The sequence below is a fragment of the Solenopsis invicta genome, chromosome 1, assembly GCF_016802725.1.
Source record: "Solenopsis invicta isolate M01_SB chromosome 1, UNIL_Sinv_3.0, whole genome shotgun sequence".
Taxonomy (NCBI): domain Eukaryota; kingdom Metazoa; phylum Arthropoda; class Insecta; order Hymenoptera; family Formicidae; genus Solenopsis; species Solenopsis invicta.
The window spans coordinates 12,972,516-12,989,363 of record NC_052664.1 but is presented as its reverse complement, the minus strand read 5'-3'; the positions used below and the strand labels follow the sequence as shown (position 1 = coordinate 12,989,363).

Here is a 16,848-nt window from a genome sequence, read left to right as displayed (position 1 = left end):
CGCGATATTATCAAGGTGTCGTTCAAAATTTCTTGTATGAATGATGAGACAGCCGACAGTAATATAGAGTATAACAAAATTAGCAATATGGTGACGAATAGTACTTCATTAAGAAACTACATTATTTTCGAGAAAAAAATTAATTTGTAAAATTGTTGTGCTTTGCACACTTTACAATATATTTACAATTAATATAGTCTAACATTAAATCCATTAATACGTAAATTTTTAATTAAATTTTGAAATTATAAGCCTCAAGTTAATATGAAACTATTGACTTTTATAGTCTTAACTCTATTTTGTAATCATTCAACTTATGAATACATCCTCAAAATTATAATTATCTAAATCTTGTTTTAACAATTTTTTGAATCTTTTCCAAATTTTATAATGTAGAAATCACAGATTATCTCACTCACACAAGTGCTTTTAATTTTTTTTTTTTATATAAATGTGTGTTTAAACAATTAACGAACTTACTTATTTTATAAAAAATGTTACAATTCACGTGTACTTCTATTTCCTTTTTCATCTTAGACATTATTCTTTTTTAATAAAAATTATTGAAATTTTTAAGAATATTAAAACAAATCAATTTGTCGTAATTTATTTTTCTTTTGTTTCTCTATGTAAAATATGTGAAAAAAGCACATAAATATATTTTCCTAAATGGCACGTCTGAGATTGCAATGCATTATAAATTGTAAATTTTTTACAAATATTTCCACATATTTCGAGTATAGATTTGCACTCTCCAACCGTTTTCCTTTAAAAAAATTCGAAAATGTACTCAAAGGTAATAATATGCCAAAAAGGTCATCAATAAACATAACCAAAAATAAATAAAATTTTACTATTTTGGAGTAACGATAAAAGAAAATTGAAAATTCAGAAAAGACCTCTCCTTTCTTTTACAATTTTCTTTTGCCGAAAAGAAACCCCAGATGCGGCAAAGTTATCAATACCTTTGCGTATGAAACATATACATGTACTGTGCACTGTTCGCATTTTTTGACAGAGAAAAACAAAGAGAAAGAGAGAGATAGAATCTTGTAATGGTTGTTTAAGAATTTTTTAAAAGCTAGGAATTTAAAGAAAAAGAAACTTGCATTTAAATTTAGAACTGATTTGTCATCTTAGCCTTGAATCTTACAGTATCCAATAATCGATATGCTCTGCACTTGGAAAATATGAAAATCAAAAAGAGCATTTTTTTAAATAATTTTTCTCTAACTATGATATGAATGGGCGTGTTCAGTAGACACAATACTTGAATGAGCGCTCACTGTCTTGATGTGTTCTTCTAAATCTAAAAGTCTAAAGAAGAATACCTCAACATGTTGAGTTTCCTGAACGCGACCAATATGTTTGCAATCATATTTCGATCGGAAATAACTTTCATAAGATGACAGAAATGTTCCAATTTGAACACTTGTTGCAATAGTCAATAATAGAATAATTCAAAAAAATGAAATTGTTCCAATAGAAAGTTTTCTAAAACTATTCTGTTTAAATACGAAATCTATTTTGTCGCCTAACGACGTAAACAATCTCGCAATTTATTAGTTGGAAACGTTGTTAAAATTATAAATAGATTTATAACCGGTGCTCAAGACGATATACGATTACAATGCGTTGAGTTAATGAAACTCTGCTCATTAAGGAAGGTTCGGTTGTGCTGTTCCGAAATGGAGTTTACTCTTGTTAGGGACGTTCGTCTTCGTTTGAACTTCGTTGTTACGAAGAACGATCACCGAGCCTGGAAGGTTTATTTCTATTGTAAAGCTTTCCCAAAGGACTAGAAGATACGAGGAACACGGGCAAGTATTTTGACGTATTAGATTGCCTGAAGCTTTCTCCTTCGTTTCTTCGGCATATTCGAGCATCTTGCCGATACAAAATCAAAACCAGTTTTCTTCCAGAGACAGGCAGGACAATACTTTCCGATCGCCCGACTATTCTCTAAGTTTCAGTACATACATACACGAGTGCGCACCTATCTATTGACGTGTATCAATCTTCGAATTTGTGTTTGATAGAGTATTTTGAAATTATTGTATTTGTAGCTATCAGATGAGATAGAGAACGATAGAACGATCTAACAACTCTTCACTAATAAATAATTAGAAAAATGCTCTTTACAGAGAATTCGCCAAACTTTGGTTCTATTGTAAAGAATAATAACAAAGCAAATGCTAATAGAAGCTCTTGAAGTAGTATTTCGGAACACTGTTCATACACGAGCGCAAAATGTAGCAACGAAATCTATAGTTGAAATTGGTGATGCTGTTTGATCAGCATACAGATGGAAATGATGCGATGTTTGCGCACAGGGAAAAATATAAAAATACACGTCATAATATGGAAATGAAATCCTGCAATGGTCACACACATACGCATGCAAATGTTTTGAGTATACCCTGTCCTTTTGGTGGAGATAATCATCGCTTCCGCTGATAAACTATGCGCAGTATCAAAATATCAAAATTCATTTATGTAAAACCAAAACCGCGGGTCACGTTTTAATATATACGTCATATGTCCGTAATTTCGGAAAATATGATTGCATCCTTTAAATAAGTCACTCGTTATATGAATTTCTTTTAAAAGTAACTAATTGCGTTTCTGAAAATGTTTTTTTTTCCTTTTTTATAACATGAGCGAAAAAAAGTAACTTAAAAATTACAAAAGTAATTTATTTACATTCTATATTTTGTTTTTAAATTTAAAAAAAATAATATAAATAATATAAATAATATAATTTATGAACTTTAGAAGAACTACTGTTTAAATATTATGCTTATTTTTGCGTACATTGCAAATTTCCAACAATTAAAAATGTTAACAAGGAAAAACCAATTGTACAATATCATTAATTTCAAACATATTGGCTATTTAAATAAAATTGAATTAATTAAATACAATCGATTAGTAATTCAATAAATTAATTATTATGAGCAACAATTATTCTATAAGAAATTAATGTTCTGTAAAACAAATTAGACAAATTGGACAGAATTTATTTTATCATTTAAGAAAGTTATCTATTTTGACGGAATGTAGTCATTCAATTAGTTTATAACTCATCATTAGCAAAAAGAATGAACGGAATAAGATAAAAAAAACGTGCTGTCGATACGCATTTAATTATCATGCTATTATCCGATTAAACTATTCGACTTTACTGAATCTGTCGAACTTTTTTTAAGTGTCCGTTCAATTGGCAGATTAATAAAACGACCTTCGCGTCCAATATTTCAGAGAATTAAATCGATGAAAACGAAGGCATGGTGCATCTGGAGTCACCGTTTAAGAAAATGGAAATTTTATTAGTCTTGACGTCAATATCGTAATCGTAACCTTGTTATCGATGTTACACTGTTTACTGTTTCTCGATAATGTCTTGCATGTTTTGGTACGATTTATAAAAGTATACGTAATAATATATAATGATATTAATAAGATCTAATTTACCATATATAAATTATCTATACAAATGTATACATGGATCTCAAATATTTCTTACACATATATTATTTTTATATTTTTTTACAGATAAGAATTGGATAAGAATTATATGTCTTTGTTTTATTAACAATTTCAATTAATATTATTTTTCTTTTTTATGTGATTAAAAATTTTTAGCCAATTATAATTAAACTTTTAGGACATGTTTATTAATATAAATCCATTATAAAATTAAAACTGGATACTTTCAATTGTTATCTCTTATTAATTTCAAAAATTCTTTATTTAATATGAAACTTTTTACGTAATTTGTGTGTTTATATATTATGTATATACATTTTTAAAAAATAAACTATTCTATTAATGCAATGTATAAAAATACCACTTTATCACAAAATTATTTTATAATCTACATAATTTGTAATTTATTTATTAAATATATACAAGTATTATAAGTTATTTATCAAATTCATATTTTTTATTGCGACGATAATACTAGTCATACGTTCATATTCTACTTGTGGATTAATAAATATGAGAACAGAAATATCGCGTACGTATATGGTTACTAAACAATGAATAACGATGTCATATTTCGTTCTGTAATTGAATTTTGCATTTATAAAGTTGCACTCACGTAAATACCTATGCATACGCGAAAATGTCGCGCTTTTATGCGCGCTTACATTAACGCTCGAGAAGAGAACTTTGCCCTCGAGACATAAACCAGTTATATGGAGTCCATTCGTTCGGGATCTATCTCACTCTATCGTTGTAAACGACGTCTCGAGTATCGTAACACGGAGCGTATAACGAAAAATTGCAACGAGATTCGCCCGCATTGTCGTGGAGTTCCGAAGCGCACGACGCGACGGCACGCGAATTTATCGTTCCAGTGCAACTGGCGGACGTGGGAATAGAATGATACAGTATCGATTGTTATCGAAGAAATACCCGATAAAGATGTCTTCTTGTTGCCAACCGGTACTTGTTTCCTATTTCCCATATACTATTATACATACAGCTAATCAATACAAAATATATTATTTTTTAGACAATGTATTTGTCGTCATTAATTTAGAAATTAATATAGATGTGCAGTATAATGTTTAAAAATTCTTTTAAAGTCTTCTATAACGACTTAATATTTATATAAAATCTATTTATTGCAATTGTATTTAAAAGAATTCATAGATAACTATAACCCGTTTATTTTGCACTAAGCTTTACTTATTTAAACTTCTTATTATAAATAAGGAATTAAATAAGTAAAGCTTAGTGCAAAATAACTATCGCGTTTAAATATCGCGAGTAAAATTATCCATAAATTTAATTATTTTTTTTAAATTAACAGACACAAATAAACGCAGAAATATTGCTGCAATAAGAATACCTAAAGCTGCGGAATTGAAATCAAGATTTTCATAAACCATGCTTCATAGACCAACACGACGCTGTTCGACGTTATTGCGGAAATAAATTCTGCAGCGCCCTTGATTCGCGGAAAATTCGCAGATCGTTGAAAATTCCCACGCTGAATTTCACTAGATTTCGCGATTGCAAGAGATGAGAAAAAGAAAAATATCCCGAGAGAAGATTTTTACAGTCGTTAACTTTGATGTCATCCATGACGCGATCAGATGACGAGGTTTCACAGGTCATTGGAAACTTTTATGCGAGCATTTCTTTTTCCCGAACTAATTCGCGTACGGCACAAGGCAAAGTACGCTATTAAAAATGATGTTTGAAACGTTCACGAACGACAAAACTTTCAAACATAATGGTCATAAAAAATTTTTACGAGTTTCATTCAGTGACAGGTTTTTTACGCCAAGCAGTTTAAAGCAATCTTGCGATTTGCTCTTAAGAATACAGACTATGTGATATTTTTTAGATGTCAACAAAGAAAAAATATAGATCAAAAGTTTGATCACTTTTTTCATCCGACATTAAAATTAAAGCATTATTAAACAATTTCTAATTATTCAACAAAATGGTTATAAAAATATATTTAGAACTCACATTTATAATATTCGGTTAAGGGAATAGAACCTTTTCAGGAACTGATTAAATGATGATTCTTCATATTAATAGTAATTTGTAATACTTTTATAAAATATATAATTCATAGTAATTATATAAAATGCCGAGTATAAAATTTTATCGATAAAATATATGTATAAATACAAAATTTTATAAGTATATGTTTGAAATAAGCTAACTTTACTAACTTTACTTTATTACTAATGATGAGCTTAACTACACAGTTTCTTCATTAGGAGACATAATTAATGCTAACTCTATATTCTCTGAGCAGCGCAGATCTCTCGCGAATGATTCGTGCAGAAATTTCGTTACGTAGCGATTATGTAAATGTTTTCGAGACGCGTTCCTCTCCGAAATGTAAGCGGCGCCTCTCGGAAATGCTTCGCAAAGGGATATATCAAGAAGAAGTTAGCTACGCCTTACAACCACGCATAAAACGTTTGCGAAACCGTGAAATTCGGAAATAGCGACTTTACTGCCGGAAAGTATTGTAATGCGTACGCGTACGCAATATTGCGATGGGATTGTTGCCCAAGCAGCGAGCTTTACGAACGAGTAAAACGTGTGGAAAATATAAAAAGTCAGAGTAAACGAAGCAATTACTATAATGTTCTTTCGCAACGATATGTATTTTCGGATAGATATAATATTCTTCTCAGGTACATCAACGAAAGTATAAGAGTGGATTTAAAACGCAGACAGACAAATATTTTAGAATATGCATAAAATTATATTTCCAAAAAGATAAGTTTAAACAGATTAACGCAAAGCATACGCTTTGTGGAGTTTCGGACTTCAAATTAAACTCCTAGAAAACCGCAGATTAGAAACTTCTAATTTGTAATACGAATACGAAACGTGTATACGAATTTCAACATTTAACTATAAATCATTCATTTCCCCTTTTTAATAAAATAAAATTTGAATTAGAGCATACAAATAAAATTAGATTAAATCCAATATGCCATAACAGAGATGATTTAGTCGGTTCTTGTCAATTAATCAAATCTGGTTAACATTATTAAATTAAGTTCCAATTAAAATTTCTTTGTCTCTAGCTTAAGAAACGCAGAGAGAATTATTTTAGACTTACTAGAGGAAAGTGGGGTAAATACGAACGTTTTAAGAAAATCGAATTAAACAAAAGCCGAGTAAAATGTAAGTTTCTTTTTTTATAATTATATACAAAATATTCGTTTATTAATTATTATAACCAATTTTGATAAAACAATAAAATCAATTTTTGATAAAAAAAAACGAAACCCTTGGTATCTGCAATTACCCCAACTATCATGGGCCACATGGAGCAATCACAGATAGTCAAATATCGTTTTCAGCTGGTCAAATATCGTTATTTTAGGCACAGAGTGAACTATAACAGTTTTTCCCAGAGATAATTTCTTATTTCTCACATCTTCACATCTGGTTTTTTGCAAATTTTCCAAGTTATATTTGGTTTTTGGTCTTTATTTTACAATTCTGTAACATTTAAAGTAATGTAATATTCAAATTTATAAAATAAACTGAAAAAAGATTATTGACAAACATTTTGGAGTAATAAAGAGATTAGGATTATCCGATTTGTTCGTCATTATCCCACGTCATAAAAATAATAAAACAATTTTTTTTAAAGTTAGAACCATGCTACGGACAAAATGTTGCTCATAAAATAGTATTTAATTCAAGCCTATATATCATTTTCACGACTTTTTCGTGAAACAACTTCACGCAATTTAATTCAGCAAAAAAATTACCTGAAAAAGGATGAAAAAGTTAAGGTACATTTACCTCGAAAAAATGTGTCCAATTTCACACTACTACTGTTTGTCTAGCATTGCATGAAAACTGAGCTGTTAATAGATGAAAAAAAAAAAAGATCTGTTTTCTTTTACTGATATATCATTATTGCTGCGTTTCGACTAACCCGCGTTTACCTTTACTCCACTCTCTCCTACTATTCGTAAAAAATAACATAATAGATAACTAATAGAACTTGTCATAATCGTAAAACCAAAGAATTTTGCTGATTTAGCTTATAACAAAAAAAGAAGTGTCTAATTGCATTTGTTGCATTATTTGACAAAATTATGTCTGTGATTGAAAGAAATTAATGTTGAATTTGTTTCATATTGGGGAAAAAATATGCAGATTAGATAAATTCGGCAGATCAATGGCACGATTATATTCCACGCTCCAAAATGTTACATCGATTCGGATAATATCTTCCGGAAGTCTTTCTCGTTCTCTGTCGAGTAAGGTCATTGATCCCCCGATACCGTATAATATCGCGTGAATAAGGTCACGAGGAGCCATGACGATGTGAACATTGTGAACACCGTCCGACGCGACTGCCTTGTACGAAAATCTGTAATTTGCAATCATTTTCGGAACGGTCTCTCGACCGCATTTATTTTGATCGTAACCTGTCCGTCATCTCTCCGCATCTGGTCGTATCCCGTTCGCTCTCTCGCGGCACTCCTCGCTGCGCCCGCTTGCCGGTTCATGAATATTAATTCTGTACTCCCAAAATATAATGCTGTAACGCCTTTATCGCTGGGACGGTCACGCGGATCGTTGCACTCGAAGAGCGAAACTCTTCCCATCCCAACCCGGCAGTCTTCGCCCGACCTTCTACCATTTTTTTTTTCTTCTTCTTTGTCCTGATCTCGCTTGGGCACCATCTTTTTAGCCACTGGGACGAAGACTTTTGGCGATATTTATGTACGGTCTAAAGTAAGATCGCCTCGAGGACACTTTTTCGACCGCTTCTGAAGTTTGCCGATATCAATTTACCTTTTATCGAATTAATGCAAAGATACGTTAATTAAGGAAGAAAGTTGAGCGTTCTTCTTAGCAGTGATATGAGTCTTATTTTTAAACGATTAGATAAAACTGAAAATTACAAGGATGTTTGTAATTAAAGTTTACATTAATTATAATAATTATGTTCCATATTGTAAATCCGTAAATGCTCTAATCTTCAAAAAAACATCAACGATATTTAAAGAAAAATATATCAGAGGAAAGACGGCGGTCATGGAATAATTTGCGTTGAATTTTAAGAGTAATCGTTAAAATTACTTTATTACAGTTTATTTAGACATTGTAAGATTGTTACTGGTCATTAGTGTATGCTATGCTTTTTAAAGGCTGAATTTTAATAGATAGCAGAGATTTTTATAAGTGTATACTCTTTACATAATTTTAAGAAGTATGTTACACATTAATTTTTTAATTTTAGTCTAACTTTAAGGCATTGAATGTGAATTTCAAATATAATAAGATTAGTGAATGTACTGTATGACATAATGTGTGTACGAATTCGGCAAATAAAGTCATGCTGTAGGCTGTACTATCGGCTGTGGTTGTGGAACATGGTCGTCCACCATGTGCGTCTCTCTTACGACTTGACAATTATAGACGTTGTATAATGTTTGTAAGAGAGAAGCAAAGAAACTATTTTAAAAAGTTTCAAATTTTATTTAAAAATTGTTTAAACCAAAAAAATTATTTTAAAAAATTTGTTTTATTAACTGTTCGTTTTACCATTATATCACAAAACAAAACTTCGTAACACTCATTTATATGTAAAATCTACGGAAGATCATTAATTTGTTTTTTTTTATAAATAATTATATAATTAATTATATAGTCAACAATTTACTTAAAAGAGAAAGAAGGATTTATATCTACGTGAAGATTAATATCTACGAAACCGGTAAAAGTAATATCGCTTTGCTAGTGAGCGCGATTTCGATAAGTGGTCTTTAACTCTTCAGAGTTTATCTAATCTGCGATCTAATCCAAACGCGACATCTTCGCACGAAGAGCATTCGGCCTCTCCGCCGTTTGACACAAGCCGGAAGATGAGCATGCGCGCACACAGGAGATTTCATCCCGGTCGTGGGTGTATGTACCATCTTATGCGACGGCGCGTAGAATTATAAATTCGTTCCTCGTGTGTACACGACGTACCTCTGAAACAAATTCCAGCGCTCCATCGGGAATTACGGCGCCCCTCGTGAATGAAACTGGACACTGCCGGCGTCGTCGTCATGCGCGAGCGTTCGTGGCGGAATGCAACAAAGAGGTCCATACAACTTGCCTATAACTACGTGAGCCGGCTGACTGAAGCTGGGGAGATAGGTAGGTAGGTAGATAGGTAGGTAGGTAGGTAGGTGAGTTGGTATCCAGGGACCGTCTATCAGATGATTCTCAAGTTCCAAGCATGGAGTAAAATGATTCGGTGTCAAAATTGCAAAAATTGAATAAAGCGCTGTAAAGTTGAGGTATAAATAATCGGATAAAATTAACAATTTAATCTGTCTTGCTCTTTCTCTTTTATAACATATTAAAAATAATAGATAACAGTTTCTATTTTAATAATATTTAGTCATTATTTATTGATATTATATGCATATAACGTTAAGTAATTGCTATGCTCTCTGCAAAATATGGAAAATATATTAGCTTTCATCATTGAAATGACTTGAACATTTTTGAGATATATTTCAAAATATTTAAATTGTTCAGTATTTCAAATAAGTAGAATTATAATAAAATTTATAACCCTAGAAAACCAATATTGATATTGCACTTGCCGCTTTAACATGACTTTCCAAATATTATTTGTATGCTATTTCCGAAATAAATCGTTTAATAATTTTTAAAGAGTATTTGTGTATAGAAAATATGGTAGAAATCGCGAACTTCTTCACAACGCGAGAAAGGCGTGACTCATTCATTATAGGCATGATAGGAGATACTTGCAGATACATAAATTCAAATCGGCAGGAGAGAGTACGCCTTCTTGAATTGATTGTATCTTGTACACCAAGGTGCAATCCATAGAGATAACTTTCCTTAATCTTCCATCAGTATTAATCTTTAAGGATTATTCATGCAAAATTTATGCTAATCCGTGTTCGTACATATGCATATTAATAAAAATTTTTAATTATTTTGGGTTTTTCTTCACTATGGTTAAATTTTACGAAAAATACGATGTGTGTAACCAAATAAATATTTAGTCATAATTTTTAACAAATAGAAGAAGAAATAGGTGGTGGAACTATTTCGTTTTTTTTTTATAAATCAGTAAATATTAATGCGACACAATTCTTATCAACGCCACTTCGTCAACACACTATAGAGATCTACCAATTGCCCTATAGGTAAAAGTTCAAGTACATACATGTAGCAAACGTAATTTACAATTTACTGAGGAGGAAGAAAAAAGATGCGTTTGTGAGATAGCAGCTAGGATGGAATACTAATAACTAATTTATAAAAGGCATTTTTAATTATTAAAGAATTATAAATTAATGATCCTTCGTAGATTGTACGTACTAACAAGTGTCATAAAACAGAGAATATGAAATGTATTTTATTTGAAAAAAAATTTTTTTTAATAATTTCTTTGCTAGTAAGCATTCACCATGCTAGTTCACTAGACGTTCACCATGGAGTTTTAAAATCACAAGAGGGGTCTAAACGCGCGTATGCAAATGACTCACGATCATCTCACGACCCCTCTCACTACATGATATCACTTTATATGCCGAATTTATACACACATTACGGCACACATTGAATACAATTATATTATTTAAAAGCAACAAGGCTTTCCAGCTAGACCAAAATTAAAAAATAAATATCTAGCATACTTCTCAAAATTGCATAGAGTTATACACCTGTAAAGATTGTTGCTACCTGCAAAACTGAAATTCAGCTTTTATAAAAACGCAGTAAACACTAATAACTAGTAATCATCTACAACGTCCACATAAAGCGTAATGAAGTAATTTTAACGGTGGTTTTTAGAATTCAACATAAATTATACGAGATATTATAATATCTCACCATCCAAACGTATCTTACGAATCCCGTCTTTCCTCTATACTATAGAATTTGTAACAAAATATATATACGTGTGTATAATTAATGTTGATAAAATATTCTTTAAATTTTTAAACATATTTAAAAAAAAATAAAAAACGATTATTTTATATAAAATCAATTTTTTACTTACTCACTTCTCTAAAAACTAATAAAATTTATTTGCAATATTTTCATTAAACACATTTTCAAATGTAAGAATTCTTTGCTGCATCTATCATTTTAGGTCAAAATAAATAAAATTGAAGAAATAGGGAATGCGATTTTACCAAATTACTTTTCTTCCGTTACCTTGAAAACCTTTCTCGTGGCGAAAGGTAAATGCGACATTTCTGTCTGTTTATCTTTCCGATAGGCTAACTCCGTAGGATATGCAAGTTCAGACTTCAAGAAAACTAGGAAAAGCAAACTGCAAGAAAAGTTGTTCACAGTCTTTTCACATCCTACAAGCCTGTGGCTTTCATAATTTGTGTGATTAAAACAAACATTTTCAACTTTTTGTCGCATTTTCTCTTACTTCTATCTTAATCACATTCCTTATTAATTTTTTAACTTTCCTGATTTATCCTTCTATTTTTACTTGTAAAAAAACTATGATAATAGACATATATAATAATATTTTATATCATAATCCTAAACGCATTATATATCACATATTATATACTTTAAATTTGTATTGCAGAAATCATACTGTATTACAAACAATGTGATTTGTTTAATGGTTGAATTTTAATAATCTCAATCTTCATGTTCAAATGTAATCTTGCTAGCTTCGAGCTCAAGCTTAATAACCAATCTTTTTGCAGCGTATCTTACTATCATATTAATTAACAAAACGTACTATTCTATGTCACGACATAGAAATGGTTATCGATGATGATACGTTACGTTGAATTTGAATCTCTCGGTAGGTTCGGATGCTATTTCCAAAGCCTATTAAAAAAACCTATCCCTGATGATTTACGTCTCTTTCTTTGTGGTATTCGATCGCATGACGACAGCAATGGTGGTGCACTTCGCAGTCCATTGCCAGTAGTGGCGATAAGCTGCATGGCCATAAAATCGAAATTTCAGAGTCTTCGAAGTGTAACGCCGCCCATAAATCGCAATCGTAACTCTCTATTACCATTCAATAGTAAGAAAGAAAAAAAAATGAGGCGGCTTCGGTTCGCGGTTTTCGTCCACGCAGGCACACCGTTTCCCATAAAACAGAGCACTTCACCGTACGTTTCCGTGACGTTAAGTGAAATAGCAGAAAGAAGATGGTCCGTAAAATTAATCGCGTCTCTAAAAGTGGGACAAGGTAAAGGGAAATAATTTCGCATAACTTTGATAGTTATTGCACGCTAAAGTGAATCGTTAAAATGTATTATTTAAATTAAGGACTGAGGACACATTTTTAATAAAATGCTATTAATTTTCTCATTTTTGTACGATCATTTCATTGTGTATTAATAATGATTAATAATAATTATAATAATAAAATTAAAACTTTATAAAGAGAAGAGAAGCAAGGAGTAAGAGAAAGAAAAAGATTAGAATGCTTCTTAGAATGCATATTGTGATCCGATAACATTAGTACGTGCCTGAGATAAAGAAATGACAATAAAATAAAACATAAACTAATTCTTGGAAAATTATATAAGTTAGTGAATAAACTATAAAATTATTTATACATAATAAGTAAACATAAATATATTCCCAAATGTTTTTAACATATAGTCATGCCTGCATCAGAGAGAATTCAGAATTACACTTTAATTTAAAAATTTCAATTAATTTTTTGCTACGTTACTAAAAAATAAAAAAATTAAATTTTATATATAGCTTTTACATTATATTTAAAAATATAACTATTCTGTTATTATATTTATCGAAATATTTTAGTATCAATTATGTAATGAAAAACGTAATAAACTTTAGGTACGTTTGAAATTTAAGCAACTCTTAATAAAGTATGCGTTTTGTCTCTGCTAAAAATGTTTAGATAAAGTGATCAGACACGTCGTTCATAAAAACCAAAGGGGACAAGTAAAGAAGTTAGAATTCGCCACTGTCATCAAGATAACCGGTACATCGGCAAAAGATACCTATAGGTATATAATATCCAGGTCGTAAACGAACTTTTTATTCTTTCTTTGAGAAAGTAATGCTTTGCGATGTACCGTTACGTTTGCCGAAGAAGGGCCCGAAGAGGGCCGGCAAATATTTCACGGACCGCTTGAACCCTCTGATACAAGGAAGAGGATGCAAGAGAGAATTAAAGTGTTACACGGTCTCTACCTATATCATGTCGGTTCGTTACACGCCTATTATTCAGTTAATCTTCCGTAATGATGATCGTCATTACGTAACTTGTCGAAACGTCGATAACTGATAGCTGGTAGACATCAGCACATCTGATCTTTATATAAATCGTTTCATAGAAAGGATGTTATTTAATTGTGCTAATTTTTTAGAATCAAAGCATCTAATTTTTTTAACAAATATGTATTCCGTTTTAATATTATAAATCCTTAAAAAGTTGATTTTTCTATATTAACTTTACTATTAGTGACTTCCCTTTCCCTTCAGGCCACAATTTTTGCTTTAAATATTTCTTTTAAAATACGCATCTTTCAAGATATTTGAGGTAGAAAATTTAAGAAACATCCTATACATATATAAAATGGACATGTTGTCTTCTTCAAGAGCAATAAAAATCTAATCAATAATCAGATTGTAACAAAAATATGTATCGTCAACTTCTGTGAGAAGATTTTCAATTAATTTAATAATCCAAGCAGATTATGCGAATATCTCGCAGAAGGAATGCGTTGCCAAAACTCTTGTGGGAAAATGTTGCGACAGGACACTACAATTGGGTCAGAATGTACAATCAAGAAGGTAGCCGGAGCTAAGGTTTAAATGGCGATGCACAGTAGCATTTAACTGTACTCACGAACAATAGTCGTGAAGGGACCGTCCCAGAAACGATGACGGAGCCAAACAAAGGAGCCACGTGCCAGGATGTCTATGAGTGCTACACTGTCCTATGAGATTTACGTCTAATTTCAACACCTTATTATGCCATGCAATTTCTCCAGTCAACATTTAATTGAATACGATTATATCCTCGCATTCTGAATATAATATTAAATTTATCTCGTTGATTAAGATTCATAACTAAACTTTCATCGAGTTTATTTGGAATTAAAGAAAGAAAGATTCCGTTAGTATCTGAAGTATAATTCGCCAGTGTATAATAGCTATTATTATCGGATAAATTTGTCGTTATATTTCAGTAAGTTTTGACACGAAAAAGATTATATTAAAAACGGTATGCACATCTCGAAGTACTCCATGCAATAACAATTTATTAACATAAATTATTTCTAATATGTGCAAAAAGTTAAAATTAAAAATTAAAAATTACCCATTATGTTTTGTTTTTTCGTAAATTATAATACGAAAGAAATTACAAATAATATTTGTGACGCAATTAATATAAAAAATTTTATTTCTGTACTTTGTATCAAATTCTGTTATAAAATGCAGCTAAAACTATGCAATATTCTATGATTCTCTGATAAATAATATTCAATATACTCGATTAAAAGAATATTATTTAAATATGCAGATATATGCAAAAGTTATAATTAATCCTATAATAGCACAGATTCTTTCGAATAAAAGATTTTAATAATAATTTGTAACAATTCGAGCATAGAGTTCCAATGTCAACAAATTGTTAATACAGTAAAAAATTGTAAAACACGTAAAAAAATTTTTAGTAGTATAAATCTAGTTTTTATGCAAAAGAATGCTTTTAATAATATTCAAACTATCTGATTCGAATTATCTTCTGAATTGTATAATTAGTTGCAAATAATGAGCATTTTAAAGGTAATTAGGCGCTATATTGCAGCAAAAACCTAATTAACATACTGCTATACAAATTATAATCCAAGAATTTACAATCCTACATAATATATGCGGATAATATGCAAACATTATATTTTGCCTTTAATAATATTAAAAAAAAAAATAACTGACATCTCAATTACAATTTATACATTTTCTTTAATAAATTCCGGCATAATAAAATTTACGTCCACAATATCTTAATCTGTTTAAATTAATTTTTGCTTAAGTAATCATAAGACAGGAAAAAAGAAGTAGAGAAGAGAGGAAGTGAAGAGTTTTGTAGAACGAAAACTTAACTCATTAATGCTAAGCGGTTGAATTAATCCTTGGACAAACTAATTAATTCCCAAAGCTTTTATCCTAAAACATTTGGTCCCAAGAGTTGAAATCAAAAGTAAATTTCATTTTCTTTAGGAAATGTAAATTAAAAATTTGAGAAGTTTTAATTGCAAATTTAGTAAAATGTAATTTTGTTGTTATTAACAACTTCTAATTATATAACTTTTTATCGCAACTTTTTTATGCATATATTCTTACATGCACAACTATATTCGAGGAAAAAATCAAATATTGATGTTAATTCATTATATCATTTTGTATTATACATAGCATTTTATAATATATAAGAATACTCTTTAAATCTCATAGAAAGAGTGAAACGGCACTCTAATTTAAAAGAGTAAAAATTAAACCTGCAATTTTTTGAGTGATTTATCGCCTAATTACCTTTAAAATGCTCATTATTTGCAACTAATTATACAATTCAGAAGATAATTCGAATCACTCTAATAAAAGTAAAAATTCACCAGAGTGAAAATTAAGCCTGTGTAATTTTTCGAATGTTTGTTTACTCTACGAAGTTAACGAAGTGTATACTTTTCAGTATATTTCAAAATATTTCAAAGATTTCTTATTGAACATTCAGAGAGGACTAATTACAAATCTTCTTGAGCATAAAACGCATTTGCGTTTCACGTATTGGTTTTAATTCGGTTGTAGATGGCAGTGAAATAATATAGGTCGAAAATAATGACTTACCCTGTGAGGTGCCCGAAGAAGCCGATGCACAGCGGCAAGCTGGTTGATCAACGGCAAGGTCGTGCTGAACGTGTGATCGGGAGGGTTAATATCCGGATAGAGGGTTGGATAACTGAACGGATCGACGTCGTTGAGGTACTGCACTTGGCACGTGAAAAACATCTGGCGATACATTTCTTCCCGGCACGAGGACGGCCGGGACTGTTCTCTCTCTTTCCTTCTCTCTTGCTTTCTCTCTCGCAATTCTTCGTCTCCCGAAAAAGATAAGGTTCACCCCCCAACCCCTTTTCACGTGCACACGGCAATCGTGTGCGCACGCCGTGGCGCACTCACGCGATGCGCGAACCGGTTTGTCGTACCGCCGATTTATTTCGATTCGATCTGTCGGCTGAAACGAGAAAACGTTCCTTTACTCTCTGTCTCCTGTTCGCTGCTGGTTACGCTTGCTTTTGGTTCTTGCTAAGACCTCAAGACGCATCGTTCTATGAATGA

General features: G+C 31.0%; 2 protein-coding genes across 3 annotated transcripts in view; both read right to left on the bottom strand.

Moving 5' to 3' along the window:
• Nucleotides 1–16,559, bottom strand: part of LOC105193387 (FH1/FH2 domain-containing protein 3) — a 157,761-nt gene extending 141,202 nt beyond the window's left edge. For both annotated transcript variants that reach the window (XM_026134910.2, XM_026134911.2), the window contains exon 1: nt 16,357–16,559. In XM_026134910.2, the coding sequence (XP_025990695.1) occupies nt 16,357–16,530 (174 nt within the window). In that variant the 5' untranslated portion in view covers nt 16,531–16,559. The remainder of the gene's footprint in view (nt 1–16,356) is intronic.
• A 32-nt stretch (nt 16,560–16,591) lies between these two features.
• The window catches only part of LOC105193393 (flocculation protein FLO11), a 38,719-nt gene continuing 38,462 nt past the window's right edge, over nt 16,592–16,848 (bottom strand). Inside the window, 1 exon segment of the mRNA XM_039450567.1 lies at nt 16,592–16,737. Coding sequence (XP_039306501.1) covers nt 16,645–16,737 — 93 coding nt within the window. The 3' untranslated portion in view covers nt 16,592–16,644.